The 22634-nt window shown below is 44.5% G+C and overlaps 1 protein-coding gene across 23 annotated transcripts in view; it reads right to left on the bottom strand.

Annotated features, from left to right (window-relative positions):
* PLEKHA6 (pleckstrin homology domain containing A6) overlaps window positions 1–22634 on the bottom strand; it is a 198062-nt gene that overhangs the window by 88968 nt on the left and 86460 nt on the right. Inside the window, exon 1 of one of the 23 annotated variants that reach the window (XM_053393225.1) lies at window positions 14280–14408. The exons of the other annotated variants lie outside the window; for them this stretch is intronic. Within the exon in view, the coding sequence (XP_053249200.1) occupies window positions 14280–14287 (8 nt within the window). The 5' untranslated portion in view covers window positions 14288–14408. Of the gene's footprint in view, window positions 1–14279; window positions 14409–22634 lie in introns of those variants that run through there. 23 annotated transcript variants of the gene reach the window in all.

Below are 22634 nucleotides of genomic sequence, written 5' to 3' on the forward strand. Positions count from 1 at the left end.
GACACTATGAATGTTGATTCCAAAATTGAGATTTTCAAGTGCAGGAGTCAAAGCAAAAATGTCAGTAACAGAAGACATGTGATTAGCATGGTGGCGGGGGGGGGGGCAGGGATTCTTCAACTTTGTGAATTAAACCCAAATGGCTAAATGGCTTCCACAAATAACTAGCCCTTGGGGAACATATTCATAACGTCTGAGTCATGCTACTCTGTTTCTCATTTATTCTGTCTTATTTTCATCTTTACCAGCTAGAGGGATGACCTGATTTAGCAAACCCTGAGTTTTATAAAATGTTCATTCAATCTGGCAACCTTGCTCAACAGCAGGATATATACATCATTAACTCATCCCAAAGTATTAACAACTAAATTGAAACATTTACACTTGGCATTAAAGCATGTTCGCCTATGATATCTTACTCTCTCTTTTTTTTCTAACACCTGATCCAGCAATCTGGAAACATATATGAAGCTCCCCAGACTGCAGGGACTCCCCCCCTCCCCACATGTCAATTCATCTTATTTCTTTAAAGCAATTTACCAAAAAGGTGAAAACTAATAAAATAAACAGCTGATGCAATTGCATTGCAAATTCTGATAAAATATAGCCGTTTAGCAATTCTAGTAGCTGATGTACAAAACCAGCCAGGTTAGGAAAAACCAAACAAAACAGATTAAACACTAAGAGCCTGCTGAACAGGATGAACTTAGCCTGACAGCTGAAAGATAGCAAAGGCAGTGTCAGCTGCCTCTCTGCTGGGCAGGCCTTAGCCTACTCCACAGAGGTTTGGTGGAGGAAGGAGTTCTGCAAATGCCTAGGAAGGTGTGTGCTGAGACGCCTGCCCTACTAAGAAAAGCTTGTTGTGGGAGCTTTGTTTGTGCACACAAGGATATAGGAGATGCCATCCAGCTGTGCATTCATTTCATCATCACCGCTATTATTCAATTTACTCATCACCTTACACTGAAGCTTCAAGGTGACATGCAGTTAAAACTGTACAAAACATAGCATCCAATATGCTATAAGTTGCAATCAGTACACATGCATAATGTTTTATTGCATTTTTATGTATGTTGGAAGCTGCCTGGAGTGCTGGGGCAACCCAGTAAGATGTGTGGGGTATAAATAGTAAAATTAGCATTATGGAATGGGACATCCCTATTTTCATCGGAGAAATGTTGGCAGGTATGCAACTCTAATGGCTTCCCCCAAAGAATCCTAGGAATGCGAGTCCATACAGCTGCAATTCACAGCACCTTTAACAAACTACAGGTCCCAAAATTATATGGAGGAAGCAATGCGCTATAAATGTACGGCATGGATGTGACCATATTTGAAAGCTGGGAATAATGGTTTATTAATGGGTGTTTAGAAATCCAGGGGAATGGAGGAGTGATAAAAGGACATTGGCTTATCAGGACATCTGAATTCAACTATATCAGGGTGGAAAACTTCAGGCTTGGCAGGGAGAACGTGGCCCTCCAAGCCTTTCTATCTGTACCCTGTCCCTCTACCCTAGTCACACATACCCGAGGACCTGCTCCATACCATACTAAGGCACCTTTCTATGTTATTTTGTTTTCTGTAGCTGAAGCCGTTCCAAAGTGTGTGTATAGAAGCCTGCAATTTTGGGCCAGAATGCAGTCTGTTTTGCAAAAGTGAGAGTCACATCTGTTGCTCTGCCATGTTTGCATCTAGATCTGCCTGTTATAAGCATGTGACCCCCAGAAGGCTGTCTATGGAAGAACATGGCCCTTGGCCCCAAAGGAGCTCCCACCTATATCATCAAAAGGAAGAGAGTCTGATACACTGAACCACCACATACAGGATTCCTAAGACAACGGCTAGTTTCCTGCTATGACCATTATGTCACTGGGGGTGGGGGGTGGGAAAGAAGCTGTCCGAGAATAGCAGGACTGCCTTGTTGATGTTGCTCAAAGCGTATGTAGGTGGTGCTGCACCTTTCTGAGAATCGGGATACCAGGCAGCCAAGAAGATGTGGCTTGCCAAAAATTAGCTCAAGCGCCTGCTCGTGTTCTGGCTCTGTGCAAACATCATATGGCTCACAGGCCTTAAAAGCCTGGCCCAGGTATTGGCAGATTTTGGGGGAATTTTAAACATCACCATCTGCTGGACTTAAAACATTAGAAGAGAAAACAACAGCTAAATTCCATGTTCATTAAAGTCAAGCTGAACACTGTAAGAAGAAACCACAGGATGGAGAATTTTTGGGGGAGCACAGAAAAAACAGACCTACAACAATAAAGCATCCTGCATCCGCCAAAGTGCGGTCTTGGGTTTGTTCCTGCACAATATTATTGCTATGCAGTCTTACTTTCTGTTCCGCACCAGCCTGTTAGATAGGGCCAGGCAGAATAGGCGGAAGGATGGAGGATGAAGACTATCAACAGCTGCTAGCTGCAAGGGCTATGCTTTGCATCCACAGTAGGCAGGATGCAGTATGCTTCTGAATAATGGTTGCTGGAACTGCAGAAGGGAAGAATGCTCCTGTGCTCATGTCCTGCTTGTGGGCTTCCCACAGGCATCTGGTTGGCCACTGTGAGAACAAGATGCTGGACTAGATGGGCCATTGGTCCGATCCATCAAGGCTCTTCTGGGGTTCTTAAGGGCTGTAGAGCAACTGCAGTGGCAGAGCAACTGCTCTGTATGCAGAAAGTCCCAGGTTTAATCTCCCAGTATCTTTGGCTGGGGGGCTAGAAAAGACTCCCATCTGAAACCCTGAGAACTGCAGCCCGTCTTTGTAGATGATACTCAGCTAGCTGGACCAACTGTCTGATTTGGTATAAGGCAACATCCTAAGGGATGTTGTAATTACAAGTGAAGAACTGAACCTCGGGGACTACTGAGTGGTGACATTCTGATGTAATGCTAAACCATGTTTCAGCGCTATGCAAACAAGCCTAGCTTCCTGCCAGGAATCTGGGCTTCTTCTTTCTGCATATCACACTTTAAAAAGGTAAAGGAATCCCTGACCATTAGGTCCAGTCATGGCCGACTCTGGGGTTGCAGCGCTCATCTCGCTTTATTGGCCAAGGGAGCCAGCATACAGCTTCCGAGTCACATGGCCAGCATGACTAAGCCGCTTCTGGCGAACCAGAGCAGCGCATGGAAATGCCGTTTACCTTCCTGCTGGAGCGGTACCTATATATCTACTTGCACTGGTGTGCTTTAGAACTGCTTTTGCCCTAACTGTGGCTTCCTGGGCTAGGCTAATTTAGATGGTGCCAAACTATGATGCAGGGATGGGGAATCTGCAGCCCTGCTGATGTTGTTGAACTACAGCTCTGATCATTCCTGACTGTCGGCCATGTTGGATAGGACTGATGGGAGTTGGAGTCCAACAACATCTGGTGGGACACAGGTTTTCCATCCCTTCTTTAATGCTACATCTGAACAGTGGCCCAATTTCTCCATGCATTAAATCAGCAGGGAATGCTCAGGTTCGCCAGTCTCTGTCTCTTTTTGTTTCCCGAGATATGAGAGATTGAATAGGACTATAACAGCCTGGTATTTTAAAGGTTGGTCTTATTTGGGAGTATCTACAACAACATGACTCTCTGTGGCTTCCCTTTGTTTCTCCTTAAGACTTAGAAGTACAGAGAAACTTTTTATTTTTTACAAACTTGGGACACATAAAAATCGCCCACAGTTTCTTTCACTGCAACTGAAAGAGCTGCAGGCAAGCAGCACTAGTTAATAAGCCATCAATTTCTCATGACTCACAGTTAAATTACCAGCTCAGTTGCTTCTACCCCACAAGGTGGAATCAGCATCCTGTGCCAAGCCCAGTGCAATTTCGGAGGGGCCCAACCTCTTCCAAGTCATCTCCCTAAACTGCTAACATTATGAAGTACCTTTTTGCCTTTTGAACCTTCAGTACGGATAAAGGGTGCTGGAGAGAACCTTTTAAAAAAGTGGGATGAAAAAAGAGTCTATGGGGGAAATGGAAGGTAAAAATTAAATATATACTACTGTGTGTGTGCTTTTGTGTATGTCTAAAGGGTGTATGACTGTGTGTACCCCCTCCCTCACCCACTACAGGATGTGGCCCCCAACAGTTCTCCATTGGTGTAAAACAGCCTTTGGCCAGAATAGATTTGCCCACCCTACCCTACCCTAAAAGGACACCTAGGCTGATATCATCTTCCAAGAGACCTTTGTCCTGCTTTCAGGTGGTGAAATGTGTCAGTGTGTCTAGCTATAAACCAGAAAGTTGGTGGTTCAGGTCCACCCAGGGATGGCTGTGGGCAGTATTCCTGAATGGCAGGGGGTTGGACTATATGATCCTCAAGGTCCCTTACAACACTATGGTCTATGGAAAACTAATTCCCATCTACCCTCTGCCTTTTTTAAAAAAATACCCCATCCCAGTCTTTCCGCTTCTTCACTTTGGTGTATGTGTAATATTAATTGTTTCAGTCGTTTCTGTTGCTTAAACTGACTGGTTTGTGTGGTGGTGATGTTTTATGAATTGATACCTCCCTGGAACTTTTTAGGATCAGGTAGGCTAAGGCTACTAATAAAACAACAACAACAGCCACCATCCATAATGTCCCCCATCATCTTCTTTTGATATTAGGAAGAGCATGCCCACTTGTGAAACATAGGAACACAAGAAGATGCCCAACAGCAGCAATGCATGAGGTGGTGGTTGAAGCAGTAGCAGCACTCTCCTGCCTGTCAGCTGTGCTTGACAGGACCAAGAGTTAGCTCAGTTGGTAGGGTATGAGACTCTGAAACTCAGGGTCATGGTTTCAAGCCCCATGCTGGGCAAAATATTCCTGCACTGTAGGGCTTGGACTTCCAACTCTACAATATGATTCTATGAATCTAAGGACAGGAATGAGGTGGGGAGAAGATGACCCCCCCCACCACATGTTGTGGCTGCCTTATACTGGGGTCAGGCCACTGGGTCCAGCCAATGGATCCATTTAGTTCAGCACTATCTGTGTTGAATGGCAGCAGCATTCCAGAATTTCAGGCAGGAGATGCTTCTAGCCTTACCAGGAGATGCTGGGAATTGAATTTGGGACCTTCTGCATGCACTAGGGCATTCCCCTTCTACCAGGAGGTTTAGTAAACAACACATTCCTGAAAAACAAACATCATTAAACAAAGCAAATGTCTTCATACAAGTTTCCAAGGTACAGGGAAGCAACCCAGTGCACTTTTGGTTTTTATCATGTTGGCAGCATTGGCTTCACAAAACAGCCAGCTTTGCACAACACAGTGAGCTGAACTGTGGCTTACCAGGAATGCACAAATATGCAGGTTCCTGGAGAGGAGCTCGCAGCCAGTTTGTTCCTTCCCAGTCATTTTTTACTCCAGCATGTTTTACTGAACTAAGTCTAGGTTTGGCTTAGGTTGCATTCCAGCCGCACTTTATTCTGTCTTCCCATTGTTTCCTTACCTGTTGAATTTTGTGTTTTATGTGAGCCTTCACACCATTTATAAGCCACTTGTGGAAATCTAGAAGAATCTAGCAGAAGCTTAGGGCTTCTTTCTGTGTTAATTTTTTTTTGGGGGGGGTTCAAATTGCAACCCTGTTAGCTCAGAAAATCATGAGAGTTTTGTGTGGACAATGGGGGTGGTATTGCAGCCTACATATTCTTTCCTGCCATTTAAAATGTAGTGTGATGTGGCAGTTTATCCATCAAAAGCCACAGTTCCATAACGCAACTGGTACTGCAGTGCAAAAGGAATATTGTGACTGAAGCACCAGCATGATAACCAGAAAGACTCACACAAGAAACCCCACATCTGAATGCAGCCTTAGCAAGTTTTCCAAGCCCAGGTTCATGGTTAATCTCACTCCTCGCTAATCAGGAGCTGCAGCCAAGAACAAACCTTGGTTATGACTTAGATTTAGTGAGAAATCTTAACCACAAACCTGTATTCATATTTTGCTGCCACTATAGATCTGCGTCCAAACAATTGTTCACTACACAGAGCTTGCAAACTTGTTGCTCATCTGTTGTAGTGAATTAGTAGGGTGCCTCCAGTCATCCTTTTTATTGTGCATTCATGATGATTTGTTCTTATGATGGTATCAGAGCACTTATATGTGATCTCGCTTTCCATACTGCTTGCACCTGCAAATGTTTCGAGGCAGACACACTGCTTCATTTCCAGTCAGTGTATGTCTTGTTGCTTCCTGCTGCATTCCTGCAACTTTTCTGACCACAAATGTTTGTGTGTGTTTTGGTTCTGCTTTTGTTGTACAAGAGTGCCTCTACAGGTGGCAATAATGTGGTAATACTGGGGAGGCTTTGCAGGTCAGCTAATAAAGTGAAATGATGCATGGAAGGTCCAGTATGAATGCACCACAAATGGACTATTATTCCATTAATGTCATGTTGCAGAAGACATGTTGCCTTTCACTATCACTACACCAGGTTATTGTGCCATAACTTCAAAGTGCCATAGCTGAAATCAACTGGGGGTCTCTGAGGGACGGCCTCAGAAGATTGGAGGTGGTTGGCCACCCAGCCAGGCTCCTCTGGAAGGCTCCAGCCTTCCAGGTGGTCTCCAAGGTTCCCCATTTAGGCAGGTCATTTTTCTTTTCACGGGCAGAATGCAAACCGCATAAGTACAGAAAATCCCTCCTCTCTGTTTCCAATTGTCCAACGCAAACAAACTGCAAACCCCAGGCCCTGGGGCAGCTATGGAAACTCACACCACAGTGCAGCCACACAGAGAAGGAGACGTGAGTGAGGCAGAGAAGCTGGCCTTTGTCCTTCCCCTCATGGGAGGCAAGGGGTGGTTCAGCCTTCCTGGATTTCAGTTCATGCATTCCTGGGGCCACTAACTACGTTTAAGGCAGCGAGACTGTAAAAACATCACCAAGAAAGTTAAACATCTAAGTGAGCCAAGACAACTTCCAAAAGGGCAGCTGAATTCTTGCATCACTTATAGATCATAGAGGGGTTGTGGAACAGAGGTAAAAGCAGGAATCTTACGCCACCCTGGCCTTCGGTGCCATCAAAACCAAAGTCTAGTCAAAACCCAGAATTTTGATGTGAGCCACGAGCTAGCCAGATTCTGGCTAAATCATTCACAGCTGCACTCACGCACTCTTTGCATGGTTTACTCACACACTAGGGTGGTCTTTTCCTGGACTCAATGGCTGGGTGCATTCCTTAATGCAGTTTCCCATTCCTGCACCATGGGCAATAGTGTGGGTAGGAGGAGGATATAGGGATGAGTGGGCATCACTTGACAGATTGCATTTCACAAACTTCCAAGACCCAAAGCACCCCCCCCCCGAATTAAAATAGGAGGGACACTTCGCTCTTAAAGAGCCTGCTATTAGAGCATGTGAGAATGAGCCACTCTCCAAAGAGTCTGCCTCCTCTCCCTTAGGTTAGCATGGGTATGTCTGCAACAGAGGCAGCTCGAAGGAAGGGGATTGGTTAAGTTGGCCCCCACCAACAGCACAGGCCCAGTGGGGCACAGAGATTGCATTTCTCCACTCTGGCTCAGGGTGGCCAGAAACCTGCCCACCCATCCACAGAATCCACTGCTCTGTGCAGTCAGGCAAGGCGTGCAGGCTATTCTCGGTGCCTCAGTGGGGAAATCCAGACACTAGCATGTGTGGTGGGGAGGGGGCTCCCCACTCAGCAGGTGGCACTGTTAGAAGCGTGAGCAAATTGGGGCTCAGAGGGGGGGAAAGACAGAGAGAGCCAGTGAGAGTTTCAGGGGGTGGAAAAAGGCAGGAGGGGAGGAAGGAGGCAGAAAGGAAGACTGCGAGCAGAGGGAGAGAGGCAGGAAAGCAGGCAGACAGATGGAGCAATGGAGGAGGAGGAGGGAAGGCAGAGTAGAACTGACCTGACCCGATGGCTGCAGAGGAAGTCACTGGGCTCGTTTCAACCCCAGAAGCTGCCTTCTAGGATACCTACCGAGGAGGCCTGCATAGAGCAGCAATTCTAAAGAAGTTTATTAGGGAGCCTCCTTTGAGTGTGGGCAATAGTGCTGTATTTCTGAAGCAGAGATTGTTCCATCCCATCCAAGACAGCAAGAGTGGGGAATCTCAGGCGCCGGGGTCAAATGTGGCCATGCAGGCCTCTCTATCTGGCTCTTTGAATTCTCCCCAGCCGCATGCTGTTTCCCCAAACCCTTCCCCAGGCTTGTTTCACACCCTCCTGGAGTGTTTTTGCCTGGCTGGAATGTGTCCTTGAACTCTGATAGTGACTCTTGCTTGTCTGGATAGAGGATAAAGACAGGTGGGTGGGTGAGTGTGTGCAGGCACTGGTCTGCTACACAAAGCTAAGGTTTACATTCATTGCTCCACTCACTTTCCCCATTCCATTCCTCTTTTTCAAACCATCTGCAAAATTTTGCCCTTACAGTTGCCCTCCAGTTGCAAACTAAATTGAAAGTGGGACCACAGGTGGCTGTCCCGATATCATCATGAATGCACAATAAAGAGGATATTGGATCTGGAGGGGCCCTTTTCTCTATTAAAATGAAAAGTGGGGTTAGGGGGTTTTGACAGTCCTGTGGGCTTTGCATTTCCCAGGAGAGGGCACAAAACACACCCATTAGCAGGAAACCCATCATGGTTTCTGTCATGCACTCTTCTCCCCACCAAAAATAATAATTTAATTTTTTAAAAAATCTTATCAGCATTTTTAATGGGCCCTTCTCTGTTCATAACAACAGCAGCTCCTCTATGCTGCGAGGGTGGGCAAAGGGCTATTGTCATATCCATTTAGTTATTGAACTAACCCTCCCAGTTACTCCAAGCCACACAGGAGAACAGATCAGACTGTAGTGTTGGTTTCATATCATAATTGTTAATTTCCCCTGTGCAAGAACTGGCATGTTCAACACTTTTTGGGAATTCATTTGGCATTCAGTATTCTGGCACCCAGAGGGTTTTGCCTTCTGTATCTTCTTTTTCCCCCCTGCTCTCCTTCTGTTTGGAGGCATGTAAAATACCAGGAGGGATTAGCATGGTGGGGAACCTCCAGACCTTGGGCCTGAAAGGGTTTTGAAGGGCTGACAATGGGCTGTCAAACTTTGCTTGCCAAGAGGACAGAGGAGAGAAGGATTAGCAGGACAAGGGAAGAGGGAGTTCCTGCATGGAAATTGAATGATGGATACACTAAAGCTACCTGCTACTGCTCAGAGAGCACTTCTGCCCACCACCGCCAGATAAATCCACCAGGGTCCACTGCCAGGATTGGGGTCACCAGAACTCTCACCTAGAGCTGACCCTACAAATGTATGTAAATTGGGGGCACAGTCTGCTGCCAAAAAGGCAACTTCTTCCTCCAGCCCCCACCATGTGCATGTTAATTTTATCATACACAAACATCTATAAACATCTCTGCCTGTTTATGCATATCTTTAATAACTCTGGCTCAGTGAAAGAACGGGCCAAAGGAATCACTCATCTAATCTGATTGCTGTTTAAAGGGTTTTTCAGTGGTCCCTCTCTGAAAACCAGTGCACCCAGGATGCACGACTCTATGAAATCTTGCAGTATTGTATATTTGAACCCTCCTCGATCCCTAAGCTGAAGTGTGGCCCTCTCTGCATGTTACCTCTGTTAAATGAGCACTGGAGAAGCCAGTGATTAGGACTTTGTCAACTACTGTCTCAGCAGTTTGCAGAGAATCAGGCAGAGATCCTCCCATCAAAGAAGGGAGCATGTTTTGTGGTATCACCTAAACATTGGGGAATCCAGGCATGGCAGCTCACAAGCACCACTCTGCTTCTCTCTGGATTTCTAGTTCAGCCCAATGCCTTTTGGATGGTTTTTGAAACATCTGGATTTCTTTTCTCATACTAGTATGCCAGAGAGAAAATGAGGCACAGCTGTTAAGTATGTGGGCACTGGCCCCGTTATGCAATTGATCAAAGGTCAAGAAGGGATCCCACAGAGGCTTGCCTGTGTGTTTGAACAAGTGCTCACACTAAGACCTGATTCTCCAAACAGATTTCTTGCTCACATGAGCAGTCCTGACTTTAGTGAATGAACATAAAGTGTGATGGGGGCGTGGGGGGGTGTCGTGAATATGACTGGCAGGCAATGGGTTTTCCCACCTGCCTCAATAACAAACATTGCTGCTAGCCACATCCACAACCAGCAGGATTGTACATCAATGCTTGTGTAGGTTATTTTGTGAACCATAATAGGTTCATGTACAGTTGTCACATGGCTGCTTACCTCCCTCCCTCTCTGGATTCCGGTCCAAAATCTGCTAGTCAAGCATTGCTGCTTCTCATGGGGCAGCTGCTGGTGGAATATATTTTCCTTCAAAACCCACTGAAAGCATCATTGTTATCAATCATTAACAGCCACCTATGCTGCCAGAAAGCTTTAACCTCTTGACTGCAGGGTTGCCCTGAAAGGCAAAGCAGACAGGCATGATTTTAGCCATGCCTACTTCACCTTTAAAAGAAATCCAGACCCTTGCAATTCTTTAGAACAAAGGTGATGCATACAAGCCCTCCTCTCTTCGTTTCAAGTTAAGGCATCACAACAGCAAGGCAACTATGAGCTGGTGCAAACCAGCTATGTAACCCCCGTTGAGAAAGCTGTTCTCCAGATCACACACACAGTGGACCCAACTCCACTTAGAACCCACTCTTCCTTCAAAAAAGCCTTTCAATCCCACAATAACTTTGTAGACAGACAGGGTTTTTTCCCCCAAAGCCACCCAGCTGCATAGCTGAGCAGGGATTTTAGAATTGCTGTCCCCCATGCAAGCCCAGCCCTTCAACCACAGCACTCCACTGGCTCTGGAATTTGTCACATTCACCAAGTGCAGTTTGTCATGCCACACATCCTCGCCCCCTGAGAAGGTTTCAATCGGCGTGAAGGTTTCAGCTGGTGTGCAAAATCTATGGCTTGTGCTCTTGGCAAATGGCTCAGTTTACGCATTTGTCATGTGCATTGCGCAATCTGGGCAGGAGTCAAAAACAACAACACACTTAGCAACAGCTAGAGATAATCTAGCCTCAAGGCCACATCTGGGAATGCCTTGGGCTAACAGGCTGACATATCTCCTCTTTGCTCTCAAGATAGGAAGATGCCTTTGCCTAACTCTCACGGGGAACATTGGCCCATCTCCTACCCTGGAAAAATCATCTTCTAAAAGCACCATAAAGAATAACACATTTATTACTGAATAAACTTTTATGGACAGGAATCCACTTCATCAGATGCATGAATTTTTATCATCCATATTGACAGATTTCTACTTCATACAGCTAAATCTGATGCCTTTTAAAGCAAAAACTTCCAGTGTGTTAGCTATATGAATGCTGTCTTCCATTAGTTGCATTGAGCCATAAATCTATTTCCCTGAGTTTTCAACAACCAAAACTACAGCTGCAGATTAATTCCCACAAACTGCAGCTTTCTACTGTCAGCGAGGACCTTGGGTTGTTGCTGTTTTTTAATCTATATGGGAAAGGCATGTCCATTCCCCCTCCCTCCCCAAATGCTCAGAAATTTATTCCCAAAACAAGAAGGCGGTTGACCACAAGGTTGCTATAACCTAAACATATATAGATGAGGGGAGGCACAACAGCAAGCATCACTGGCACATCACATAATGTTCAGATTTTTATATAATCCATTTCATTTAACAAACCTTATATGGAAGTTTAGACGGACTCGTCGGAAAAGGTTGCGTGATAAATACGGCCTTAGAAAAGCTTCAAACTGGAATATGGCATCTAGCAGAGGTGGCCTGGAATAGCCCACAATCTTCATTAGGCTTGCGCGTGACAATGAAATTGTGAGAACAAGTGTACCTTTTTAAATGCGCATCATCAATGTGAGCTCTTCATTATGAGAGGCAGATCCAGACAGCAACTTTCCACCAAGTGTCCCTTCTATTTGGGGAAGAGATCACTTCCCCAACTATCAAGCCTTGCCCTAAGGAGGTTACAGTCTAAAACTCAACCCAAGGGAAACAACAAGGTAGAGATGGAAGGAGTAATACGTGTGTCCTCACCCCAGTTATATGGGGTTAGGATGGTTAGAGGCTTTGTTGCAGCAGTAGGGCATCGAAACTGGGGGCTGAGCCAAAGGCCTCACAAAAAAGTAGATCTTGTGAGGAGATTTGGAGGGAGGAATTTAGTTGACTTCAGGCAGATAAGACCATTCTTCCATCCATGCACCTGCCCACTTCACCAATTAGCGTATTTTAGGGATGGGCAGAAGGTAGATTCAGATCTGGTAAATGCTGTGTGGTTTGAAGTAGATGAACAAGAATTTCTAACTTCTGATTGTTTAACAATAGCAGCAGCAAACTGCCAAACACCCTCCCTGCAATACAGATACACAATGCTGAAATGAAGAAAGCCTGGGGAAGGGGTGGGATTTTCTGGTACTCAAAACAAAACCTGGGCTTTGGCGCAGGTTTGGAGGGGATCACAAATTTAATGAATTCTTTAATTCTATGTATGTCTTTTGTACAGGGCTCTCTGGTGGGTGATTCTCGGAGTTCCAATAAGAAACAAAGTAGATCCTGCAAACCTTAGGAATACAGTGCAAAGAACAGGTAAAGAACAGACACTCCTCAGAAAGACGGCTACAAAGCAAATAAATAAGACCCACCCCAACAGGACTTTCAGTCTGACAAGAGAATATAAATAGCATTTCAGAGTTGCTGATTATCCACACACAATTTAAGTGAATACAATTTGACAATGACCCCAATTATTAGCAAAATTTGCCACTCTAAAACAACTTAGCAAGAGGATGGGTTTACAAGTGGCCAAGAAATAAGCCCTTCCTTAAGGCTGATTTTTCAGGTAACCTGGGTATTATTTTATAGCAAGTAACAGTTGAAATAGCAAAGGTGCAGAAGAGAAAAGAAAGATGGGAGGGAGGTCAGGGAATGTGAAGATTTGTTGACTCAATGAACTGGTTTGTGTTGTACAGTATATTTGCAGTTCTGATGAGCAGGTTCTCAATGCTGATGCTGCTGATTCACCTATCATTGAACACTGATATTGCTGCTTTGTATCAATTTTTTTTACTATGCTGTTAGCCAGCCTGAGGTCTCTACAGAGTCACATCCTGGAAGGAAGAAAACCAAGTGAGGCTTGGTCAAAGGGGTCAGCCTCTTTTCTTTGGCCTTAGCCCCACCCCCGGCCGGCCGTCCATTGTCCTCCCTGGCCGAGGGCGGGTCAAAGGCCAACCCAAGCAGGTGGGAGGCACCCATCCAGGTGAGCGCCCCCCCCCCCCCGCTTGGTGCCGCAAACCCCACCCAACTGTAGGGAAGGGAGGGCGGAAATTGGCAAGACATAACTCGTAAATCAACCAATCAAACAGTTTTAACTTATTAGTCCAGCTTCAGTGGTAGTCAAATTTAAATGAGTAACATTCTGTGTTTATTACTGCAGTCACAGCGCTCTGAGAGGAAGGAAAACAAACAAGCCCCAGTGTTGCTCAATTGCAGGTTGCATGATTAATGCAAATGCAAGCCTTTCTAAAACACTGCCTATTGACTGGTAACCAGCGCTTGATTACCCAAAGTGTAAAATTGCTGCAGCAGATCAGCTGTCAAAGACCAATCAAGCCAAGCAATTACCTAAGAAAGGGAGGCAGGCATCAAAGCGACAGTCTGTCACTTACACAAATTGTGTCAACAACACTCCCTCAAATTCTGCCTGTACCAGTGGAATCAGCACTTCCATTGACTGGGGAAAGTGTTCCTTTCAGTTCAATTCCTACCTCTTCCAGAGCCAAATCTCATAAAGTCACAGTTACTTGTCTACAGAACCGGGTGGAAATAGTGAGTCTTTGAGTTATCCTAGTTTTGGAGTGATAGCTATCTCCGCCCACCCCCACCCCCTTGAGTATCAATTTCTCAGTTTGCTAAATGTGAGGTTTTCACTGCAAAATATTGCAAAACTATTGCAAAACTTTGGCAGTGGTTTGGAGTGAATTGGACAAACAATGTTGGAACCCCCAATTTGATGTGTTTGGGGGTGCTGCAGAACCTGGGGCTTTCACTCCAAACCCTGCAAAATGACTGCAAAACCCAAATTTCAGAGTTCATGGTTAGTGAAGCTATAATAGAGATAATTAGGAAAGGATTAATTGCTGTCCCCCGGCACTCCCTGGCCCTGATCCCATTTGGAAGATCCTGTAACTACTACAAACTAAAGCAAAAAAAAAAGAAAATGGGAGATAGCCCAATAATGGATCTCACATCTTACTCTGCTTTGTCCTCTTAACAAGTCTCATAGGGAAGTATACATGAAGCTGCCATATAAGTTGGTTCATCTACCTTAGCATTGTCTAAGTGGCAGTAACTCTGCAAGGTTCAGACAAGGACTCTTTTTCAGCCTTTTCTGGGGACTCAGGAACTGAACCTGGGGCATGCACCTGTTAACCTTTATCTCAGAAGACAGTTCTCCATCTGTACACTGGGAATACAAAAACAATAAGTATTAGAAGTCACCCCAGAATTGGCCCTACTAAACATCTTCCAGGATAGTAATGCCCACTCACATCATAAAGAGCTCATAACCCACCTACTCTCAGCAGCCAGAAACATCATAGCCAGACACTGGAGAGACCTATCAGGAGTCAGCATGGACCAATGGTACTAAATAGTATGGGAAACAGCCTTATTAGAAAAACTAACCAATAAACTGAAACCGACACGGGGACAAATAGAAGAAGACGCCTTCACCCCAGTATGGCCCCCCTTTACCACATACACAGCCCAACAAGACAATGACAAAAATCCACCAACAGCATACGAATCAATCTGCCTAACCTGATTCAAAAACACCCACCCACCCCACTCAGACATGAAAACAAAGTTCACCACAGTCAATCACAAACAAACTGATCTGTAGAAAATGTAACTTGGAAAAAATAGACATTGCACATACTTTTGTAAACCAAGACATCTTTAATAAAAAATATGGTGTTTTTTTAAAAAGCAAACAAAATATAGAAATAAAGAAAGCCTTTTGCCAAATTTAGTCAGTGTTTACATAACTGACAAAAACAACAACAATAGCAACAATTTTAGAAGACCTACCTCCTTGTCCAGAATAAAAACTGTAAAAGTTTTCAGAATCCACTTAAGTTTTACTCAGGTGAGTCAGCTGAAAACTGTGTACACCTGAATTAGAACCCACAGCAGACAAAAACAACAACTACAGGGGCTGGATAAACTGCAGATACCAAGAACGATCGTGTCTGAAACAGGATTGTAAAACCAAAGCCCTTTCACAAAAAAACAGCTTCAGAGTTTGTCAGTAAACACATTTTATGGGCCTCCCTGGTGATTGAGAAGAGGAAAGTCAGCTATAAAATTATTTATTTGGCCCTATTACCATAGCATTTAAGCATCTGCCCACTCACTCTGCTAAATATTTATTCTCACCACGCCCCTACAAGGCAGGGCACTGTTGGAAAAGTGATCTGTGGAAGCAGAGTAACTTGGCCAAGATCTATGGAGTCTCGTATCGCTGTTACATTTATTGTTTTTGAGAGAGAGATTGAAATTATGATGCACTTTCTTTAGTTGCAGTGTATACAAATATTTTCCCTTCAGACTCCACTTCCTTTTTACCAGCACAAATGGAAGCAGCTGGTGAATTGCATGTGTCCCGTACAAACCCCTCCTAGCACCGCTCTTGCTAATGAACTCTTGTGTGTGACATGGTTATGCATCTGTTAGTAGGGACCGACAAATTATCATTCTAATGTATCTCCAGAAGAAGGCCGTTTCTGGCTTGAAACGCTTTGGACCCAAACCATCTTCAACATGAAACATAAAGACTTCCATATCTTTGTGGTTTAACACTTTTGTTTAATTTGCAACCATACAGAATGCAAGGCAGGTTGCCATAAACCTCTTGCGGCACTTTCCCAGAGGTCACAGTACCAGTAAAAAGGGCCCAAGCTAAGTGGTACAGGATCTGCCTTGCACTCAGATGGACCCAAATTCAATCCCTGGCATCTTGAGGTAGGGCTGGGAAAGACCATTAGTCTGAAATCCGAAGGAGCCACAGCAGAGAATTCTGAGCTGAGTACAGTGGTCACATTGGAAACTACTTCTGTTGTGGCATTATTATTATTTTATTATTTATTGAATTTATATACAGTGGTACCTTGGGTTACAAACACCTCGGGTTGCAAACACTTCAGGTTACAGACTCATTTTACCCGGAAGTAATACCTCAGGTTAAGAACTTTGCGTCAGGATGAAAACAGAAATCGCACGCCGGCAGCAGCGGGAGGCCCCATTAGCTAAAGTGGTACCTCAGGTTAAGAACTGTTTCAGGTTAAGAACGGACATCCAGAACAAATTAAGTTCGTAACCAGAGGTACCACTGTACTGCCCTATACCTGAAGGTTTCAGGACAGTTCACAGAACAAAATCAGAATATAAAACCACCTTCAATGGTACACACATGCTCCCATTGCTAAGGCTACACACGTACTATATGCAGAATGAGTAATTACACTCAAAATGACATCCTCTCCTTGCATATCTCCCTCTAGGGAGCACATCTCAGGGCAATGCTAGGTCACAAACTAAAAAGTGCTCAGTAGTACACTGCTTGTTTTCATTGGAAACTGCAATATGGCAAACCTGACCACGACTTTTGGGCACCTAGTCAACATTTTAACTAACCGGAAATGCCTGGAGTCCCCAAAAGGCTTCCGATAAGCTGCCATTCACAACAAAGGCTGATAGCGTTTGGAAAGGACCCGAAGGCTCATCTAGTCCAACCCCCAGGGAATGCAGGCATAACCAGCAGAGGTGTTAACTGAATGGGAGCCGCAGGACTTGGACTAAAGAGAGCTTCAGGTCGGTGTTCAGGAAGACTAATGCAGACAAGTGTAATGATTGCAAGATAAAGCACAGGGCAGAATTGAAATCAAGGAGCTGCTTTGGGACTGGAAAAACAGTGTGTGTGTGTGTGTGTGTGTGTGTGTGTGTGTGTGTGCATACATGTGGAGCTGGACACATAGGTCTCCAAGTCCAGAAGAAGAAAAATGAGACTGTGCACTCAGTTATCAAGAAACAACTATAGAAAACTTGAGATGACAGCAGCAGAAATCACAAGACCAGGCTGAGATGCATCAGCAGAGTAAAGAAGAAGGGAGGAGCCCCGGGTTGAACTAACAGGGCAAGTTGCCACAACGGAATCAAAGTGTCCTACCAGAAGTGTGTGGGCGGGCTTTGCCTGCAATTTTCAGCTGGCCTGCCAGTCCTCATTTGGAGAAACAAGCCTCCAAAAAAGTTCTTAAAGGCATCAAAGGAGAGTATGGCAGGAGGAGGAGGAGGAGGAGAAGCAGCAGCTGGATGCTCTCACCCTCCTCCCTGCCATGGACCCAAACGCTGCGCCTCTCCTGGCTTCAGCCCTACGTGCCCTTGAGCTGGAATCAAAACAGCATCCCATAAATCCCGCTTCTATGTGTCAGATCAGCTCCTGGCCCACAGCCCAGCCACAAGCCCCACCGCCCAGGAGGCCAGAGGACAAAGAGAGGCTAAAACTTTGTAAACACTGCCAGAAGGACAGAGAAAGTTTCCCCAAATCTCTGGACAGAGGGAGGCTGCACCAATGCAGACAGAATTCATGCTCAGGGATGTAATAGTATGATACAGTTATGTTTCAGCATTATAGAGTGCATTTAAGAGTGCAGAACACCTCACACTCTATTACCTCAGTAATCCTACAACCCTGTGAGGTAGACAAGTATTATTGTCCACACATGCCCAAGTCCATTCAGCGAGTTTCCAGAAGTAAAAGTGCACATCACCACCTCACAGATCATGCTCTTAACTACTATGTTGCTTCAACTCTATAGAGAACCTTCCTGATCTTGTATTTCAATGGTGTTGCAGAGGAAAATGTCTAACCTACTTGTCTTTTCCAGTGGGTGTTCTCATGGGAAATCTGGAGTATGGTCACAGCTATTTTTCTAGAAAAAGAGGTGCCAGAACTCCCCATGAACGCCTCCCTTGTTCTCTTATAATGGCAATGGCATTCCCCTGAAAGGTGCTGGAACTGATTTACAGCAAGTTCCCCCTGAAAAAAAGCCCTGGGCCCGATTAATAGGATCTAAAAGTCAGTGGATATGAAACCAATAGAAAATCTATACATAAACATGTAAATTTACTTTGCACAGGAATTCAGGTGCTATCAATGTCCAACAGTCCCAGGTATCTTTGCTTCATGACACGAGGTAACATGTTTGCAGGTGCTGAGAGACACTGAAAGCACTTCTGCATCAAAGTGGGTTTTTTCCTAAGTCGTACGTATACCAGTTCAATGCACCCAAGGGCAGTAAGCATCATGATACTGCTGTCTTTCCAGATTCTCTGCCTGTTGTCCACACTCCAGAGTGGAAACTCTGAAAAATGAAGGTGGCATTTTAGCAATGAGAAATCCTGCAGTCGGGCATGCCTTGTTTTCCCAGAGAGTGCTTCCTGCCCTTGGAGATATTCACTGAAGTGTAAACCTGGATTGTGGGAAACTTCCTGCGCGGCTCCACCCTGAAACACCTAGCCAAGATCACACACTGTTAAGAGCAGAGAACAAAGCCAGATCTTCCAGCTCCAGGATAAGGACTAATCGGTTCATACTATCACCTCCCCATGATCAGTAGAAATTTGTGGCATGAGCAATCAGTTCACTTGACAGAAAAACAACGAAAGGACAAAGTCAGATGGTGCAAGAAGAAGAAGAAAGGATTCATTAAACATTGTATTTATTTGTTAGCGCTGACTGCAAGAAATTGGCTATGCCCATTATTTGTGTCTCTGTTGAGTGATGCAGCCATCCTTTGAGGTGTAGTTCATTGGACGACTAGTCTAACCCTTAATTTCACAAAGTAAGGCCCCTTTCAGAAGTACTTCAAACCCTTTCACCAGTGCTCAGTGTAGAAAGATAAAATCTGTTGCACACTGACCCTCATGCAGACTTAGCCCTCAAGCAGGTTTATGCCTTTCATTACAGGCTTAGAGTGGCTTAGGAAGGAAAAGTCCTATTAGATCACAGAGTACTCTACTCATATTATCTATCATTGTTCTTAGTGGGTGTAACAGTTACTATGTTTGGATTGGAGTGTCCCTGACTTTGTTTGCAAGTGAAGCAAATCTTCAAATTCAAGACAGTCCTACCAAAACAAACAAACATAGCTTCCTGGCTTATTTTTTTATTGTTTGAAATTTGTTTATTTTCATTGTATTGGGTTCTTTGTACACTGCTTATAGACAATTGTAGTTAAGAGATATATAAATTGTCTAAGTAAATAAATAAACCTGAAGCCCTAAAACTTACATAATGAATAAACTGCACTTTTTAAAAGTACCATAGCAGTGTTTTATGGAAGAGAAATACATAGTGAAACAAGATGGATAGCTGCACCTCTTATAATACCCTCTTTTATACAACTGTCCTTTTTTCCACCTAGCCACCCTACAGCCTATCATATGCGGTAGGGATGCAAGGTTATTAAAAGCTTCTGGGAAATGATATATAATGAATTGAAGAAAATATTTAAACTAACCTTTGCAAAGAAACCAGAAGCTTTTCTACTAGGTATAATAGGAACAGTAATTCCCAAAGAACAGAAGAAATTATTTATGTAGCCCAAAGATGGAAATAAGAACAGTTGCTAATAACAGAAGAATGGCAATTAAAACTTATGGACTATGCAGAAAGGGCAAAACTGACGGCAAAGCTCAAGAGACTTTGACAATGGGAAGTTTAAAAAAGAATGGGGGAAAATTATTGTGAATGTGCAGAAATACTGTAAACGAGTTGGTACATTGGCAGGTTTAAATTAAGCACTTGTAAGTAGCAAAGAATTAGAGAATGTAAAGGTGTAACAAGTGGATAAAAATGATAACAAAATGCAGAGAATGATGTAAGATGTAAAGAACCAGTAGAAGGGGGTGGAAGGAAGTATTGAGGTTTAAAGAACCTCAAAAGAAGGTTTGTAAAATAGTAGGATTTTTTATTAGAAACATTAATGTTAGATGGTGGTTAGAATTTTATATCCTTATTTTATTGATTATTATTTTTGGGGGGGAATTAAAAATTTATTTACAAAAATAGAGAAAATTATTTTTCAAATACAGCATCAACAGGTCAGGAAGAGGAACGTGACCTGCATTTTGGGAGTCTTGAACCCTTTCACTTTTTGTAGACATTGTAGCACAGAGTTATTGTGCTCCAGCTGTCATGGGACAGAGTTCACTTGCAATAATAATAATAGTCATAAACATTTCTTTTTTATTTTTCATGAGCTCCAGCCTACCAAACCTTATGCTACAATAAATCTGTCAATGGTAAAGGTGCTACAGAGCCTACAGAAATCTTTTGTTTCAGGGTCTCCCGAAGTGTCCTCAAGTCTTTAAGAAGTTGCCAGCCACCCAGATACTATGTTGGTTCTGCCTGGCTGGATTTTTCTTAGAAGTAGCTTACAGATTTACAATCAATAAGCCATCTTCCCTGTTTGCCGCATCCCTAAAGGACATTTGAGAAACACTCGTCTGTGCAATATTGGGAATGAAAAGCACAACTTCCAGTTCTGTTCCTGGCCTGGGCCTGTCTTATCCATGCAAAGGACAGGCCAGCTGGGGCTGATGGGAGTTGGAGTACAGCATCATCTGGAGACTAACCCTGATCATCTATGCAAAAATAATAATAATGTGTGGCGCGTTTTAAAACATCCCTTTGTTACTCACTGCAAGGAGTTTCCAAAAGGCATGAATCAATGAGGCAGGTGCCCATAGCAGGAGAGCTGTGGCTTCTATGGGTGTTATGTAATTGGCATGACCCTAAATTACACCATCAGGGACGCGGGTGGCGCTGTGGGTAAAAGCCTCAGCGCCTAGGGCTTGCCGATTGAAAGGTCGGCGGTTCGAATCCCCGCGGCGGGGTGCGCTCCCGCTGCTCGGTCCCAGCGCCTGCCAACCTAGCAGTTCGAAAGCACCTCCGGGTGCAAGTAGATAAATAGGGACCGCTTACCAGCGGGAAGGTAAACGGCGTTCCGTGTGCTGCGCTGGCTCGCCAGATGCAGCTTGTCACGCTGGCCACGTGACCCGGAAGTGTCTGCGGACAGCGCTGGCCCCCGGCCTCTTGAGTGAGATGGGCGCACAACCCCAGAGTCTGTCAAGACTGGCCCGTACGGGCAGGGGTACCTTTACCTTTACTAAATTACACCATCACATCTTGTGGTTTCAGTCTATGGAGACAGGAGAGAGACAGAGGCCCACCACATTCTTGACTAGCTTGGCATCTGTTTCATCAATTCAACTATCTGTGCAACCTCCTTACTGACAATATTGTAATTCGCCTAGAACAGCTTCTCCAAGCCTGTTGCCCTCCACATGTTGCTGCTGAATGACTCTCATCATCCTGACCCACTGGCCATGTTAGCTGGGGCTAGTGGGAGTTGGGGATCTGATACTGGCACTAGTATACAAAGGTTTATCAGCTTGGGACCAGGGTACCAAAAAGGTAATCTTACTTTTTATATACTGCCGCCCACAGATACCAACTCATCAGAAGACCCACTCTGTACGAGGTAGAAATGAGATCCTTTGAAACACTCCCCCATTCCATATCAGACAGGTGCCATCTCTGTTATATTTTCAGTACCTGTGGAAGGTCTTTCTCTTCCAACAAGCCTTTTAAATGGAGATTTTATTTCATCCCTGTCCATATCTCCACTGAACTGGAAATTGTATTTATATATGTTTCTGTTGCTGGTGTTTCTGCTGTTAATCACTTGGGGATGTTTCATGGGAAGCAATTCATACATGAAATAATAAAGATCAAATACAATTGTAGTTCATGCCCTGTCTCTCACAGGTTTTACAAACGGGGATTCCACATGGATGGCTTTCAGTGCTTGTTTTCACATGCACGCAAGAATTATTATCTGTACATGTCATGGACAGCTGCTTTTGAGTGCATGACTCCAATACAGAAATATTGTGTGGGATCGACTTGTTCTATAAAAGAAACAGTAGAGGCACGTAGGATAGATGGATAGATTCAGGTATTGTGAGAAATTATAGATGTTATCTTGCCTGTAGGCAGATCTTTCTCCATAGCAAGTAGTCATAATTTGCCTTAAAACAAAAACAAAAGCAGGCCCATGTAAATTACACAACGCCCATAAAAGCCACAGTTCAAACCAAATTCCCAGACTCAGACTTCTTTTAATTCCAAGCATATGCCTTGAGACCTAGGGGTTCAAGCAAAAACACCCAAAGAAGATCCCAAAGAAGCTTCAAGTCTGCCTACCACTGTTCTAGGGGATATTGATTTTCCAGAGAGGACAGTCTCTCTTGCTGAGCATTTCACTGTGCTGAGGTGGCCAGGCACCCTATATTACAGAGAACATCCCTCTGTTTGGAAGGGCAGTCTAAGGACAGTCCTCTATTTGAAAGCATCCTGTTAGTGCAATAACTTCTGCTTGTGCAGCAGGATGACTCTTCCCCCATCTCCTTGCATCTTGCCTCCCTCAAGTACTTCTGCTCCAGAGAGCTGGGAGGAAACCCCAAAGAGTGGGGGAAGAACACAGGAAGAGGGCAAGGAAGCCCCATGGCACAGGTGGAGCTGCTTGTGCTATCAGCTTCATTGCATACAACCCC

This window comes from Podarcis raffonei, chromosome 6 (genome assembly GCF_027172205.1).
Source record: "Podarcis raffonei isolate rPodRaf1 chromosome 6, rPodRaf1.pri, whole genome shotgun sequence".
NCBI lineage: Eukaryota > Metazoa > Chordata > Lepidosauria > Squamata > Lacertidae > Podarcis > Podarcis raffonei.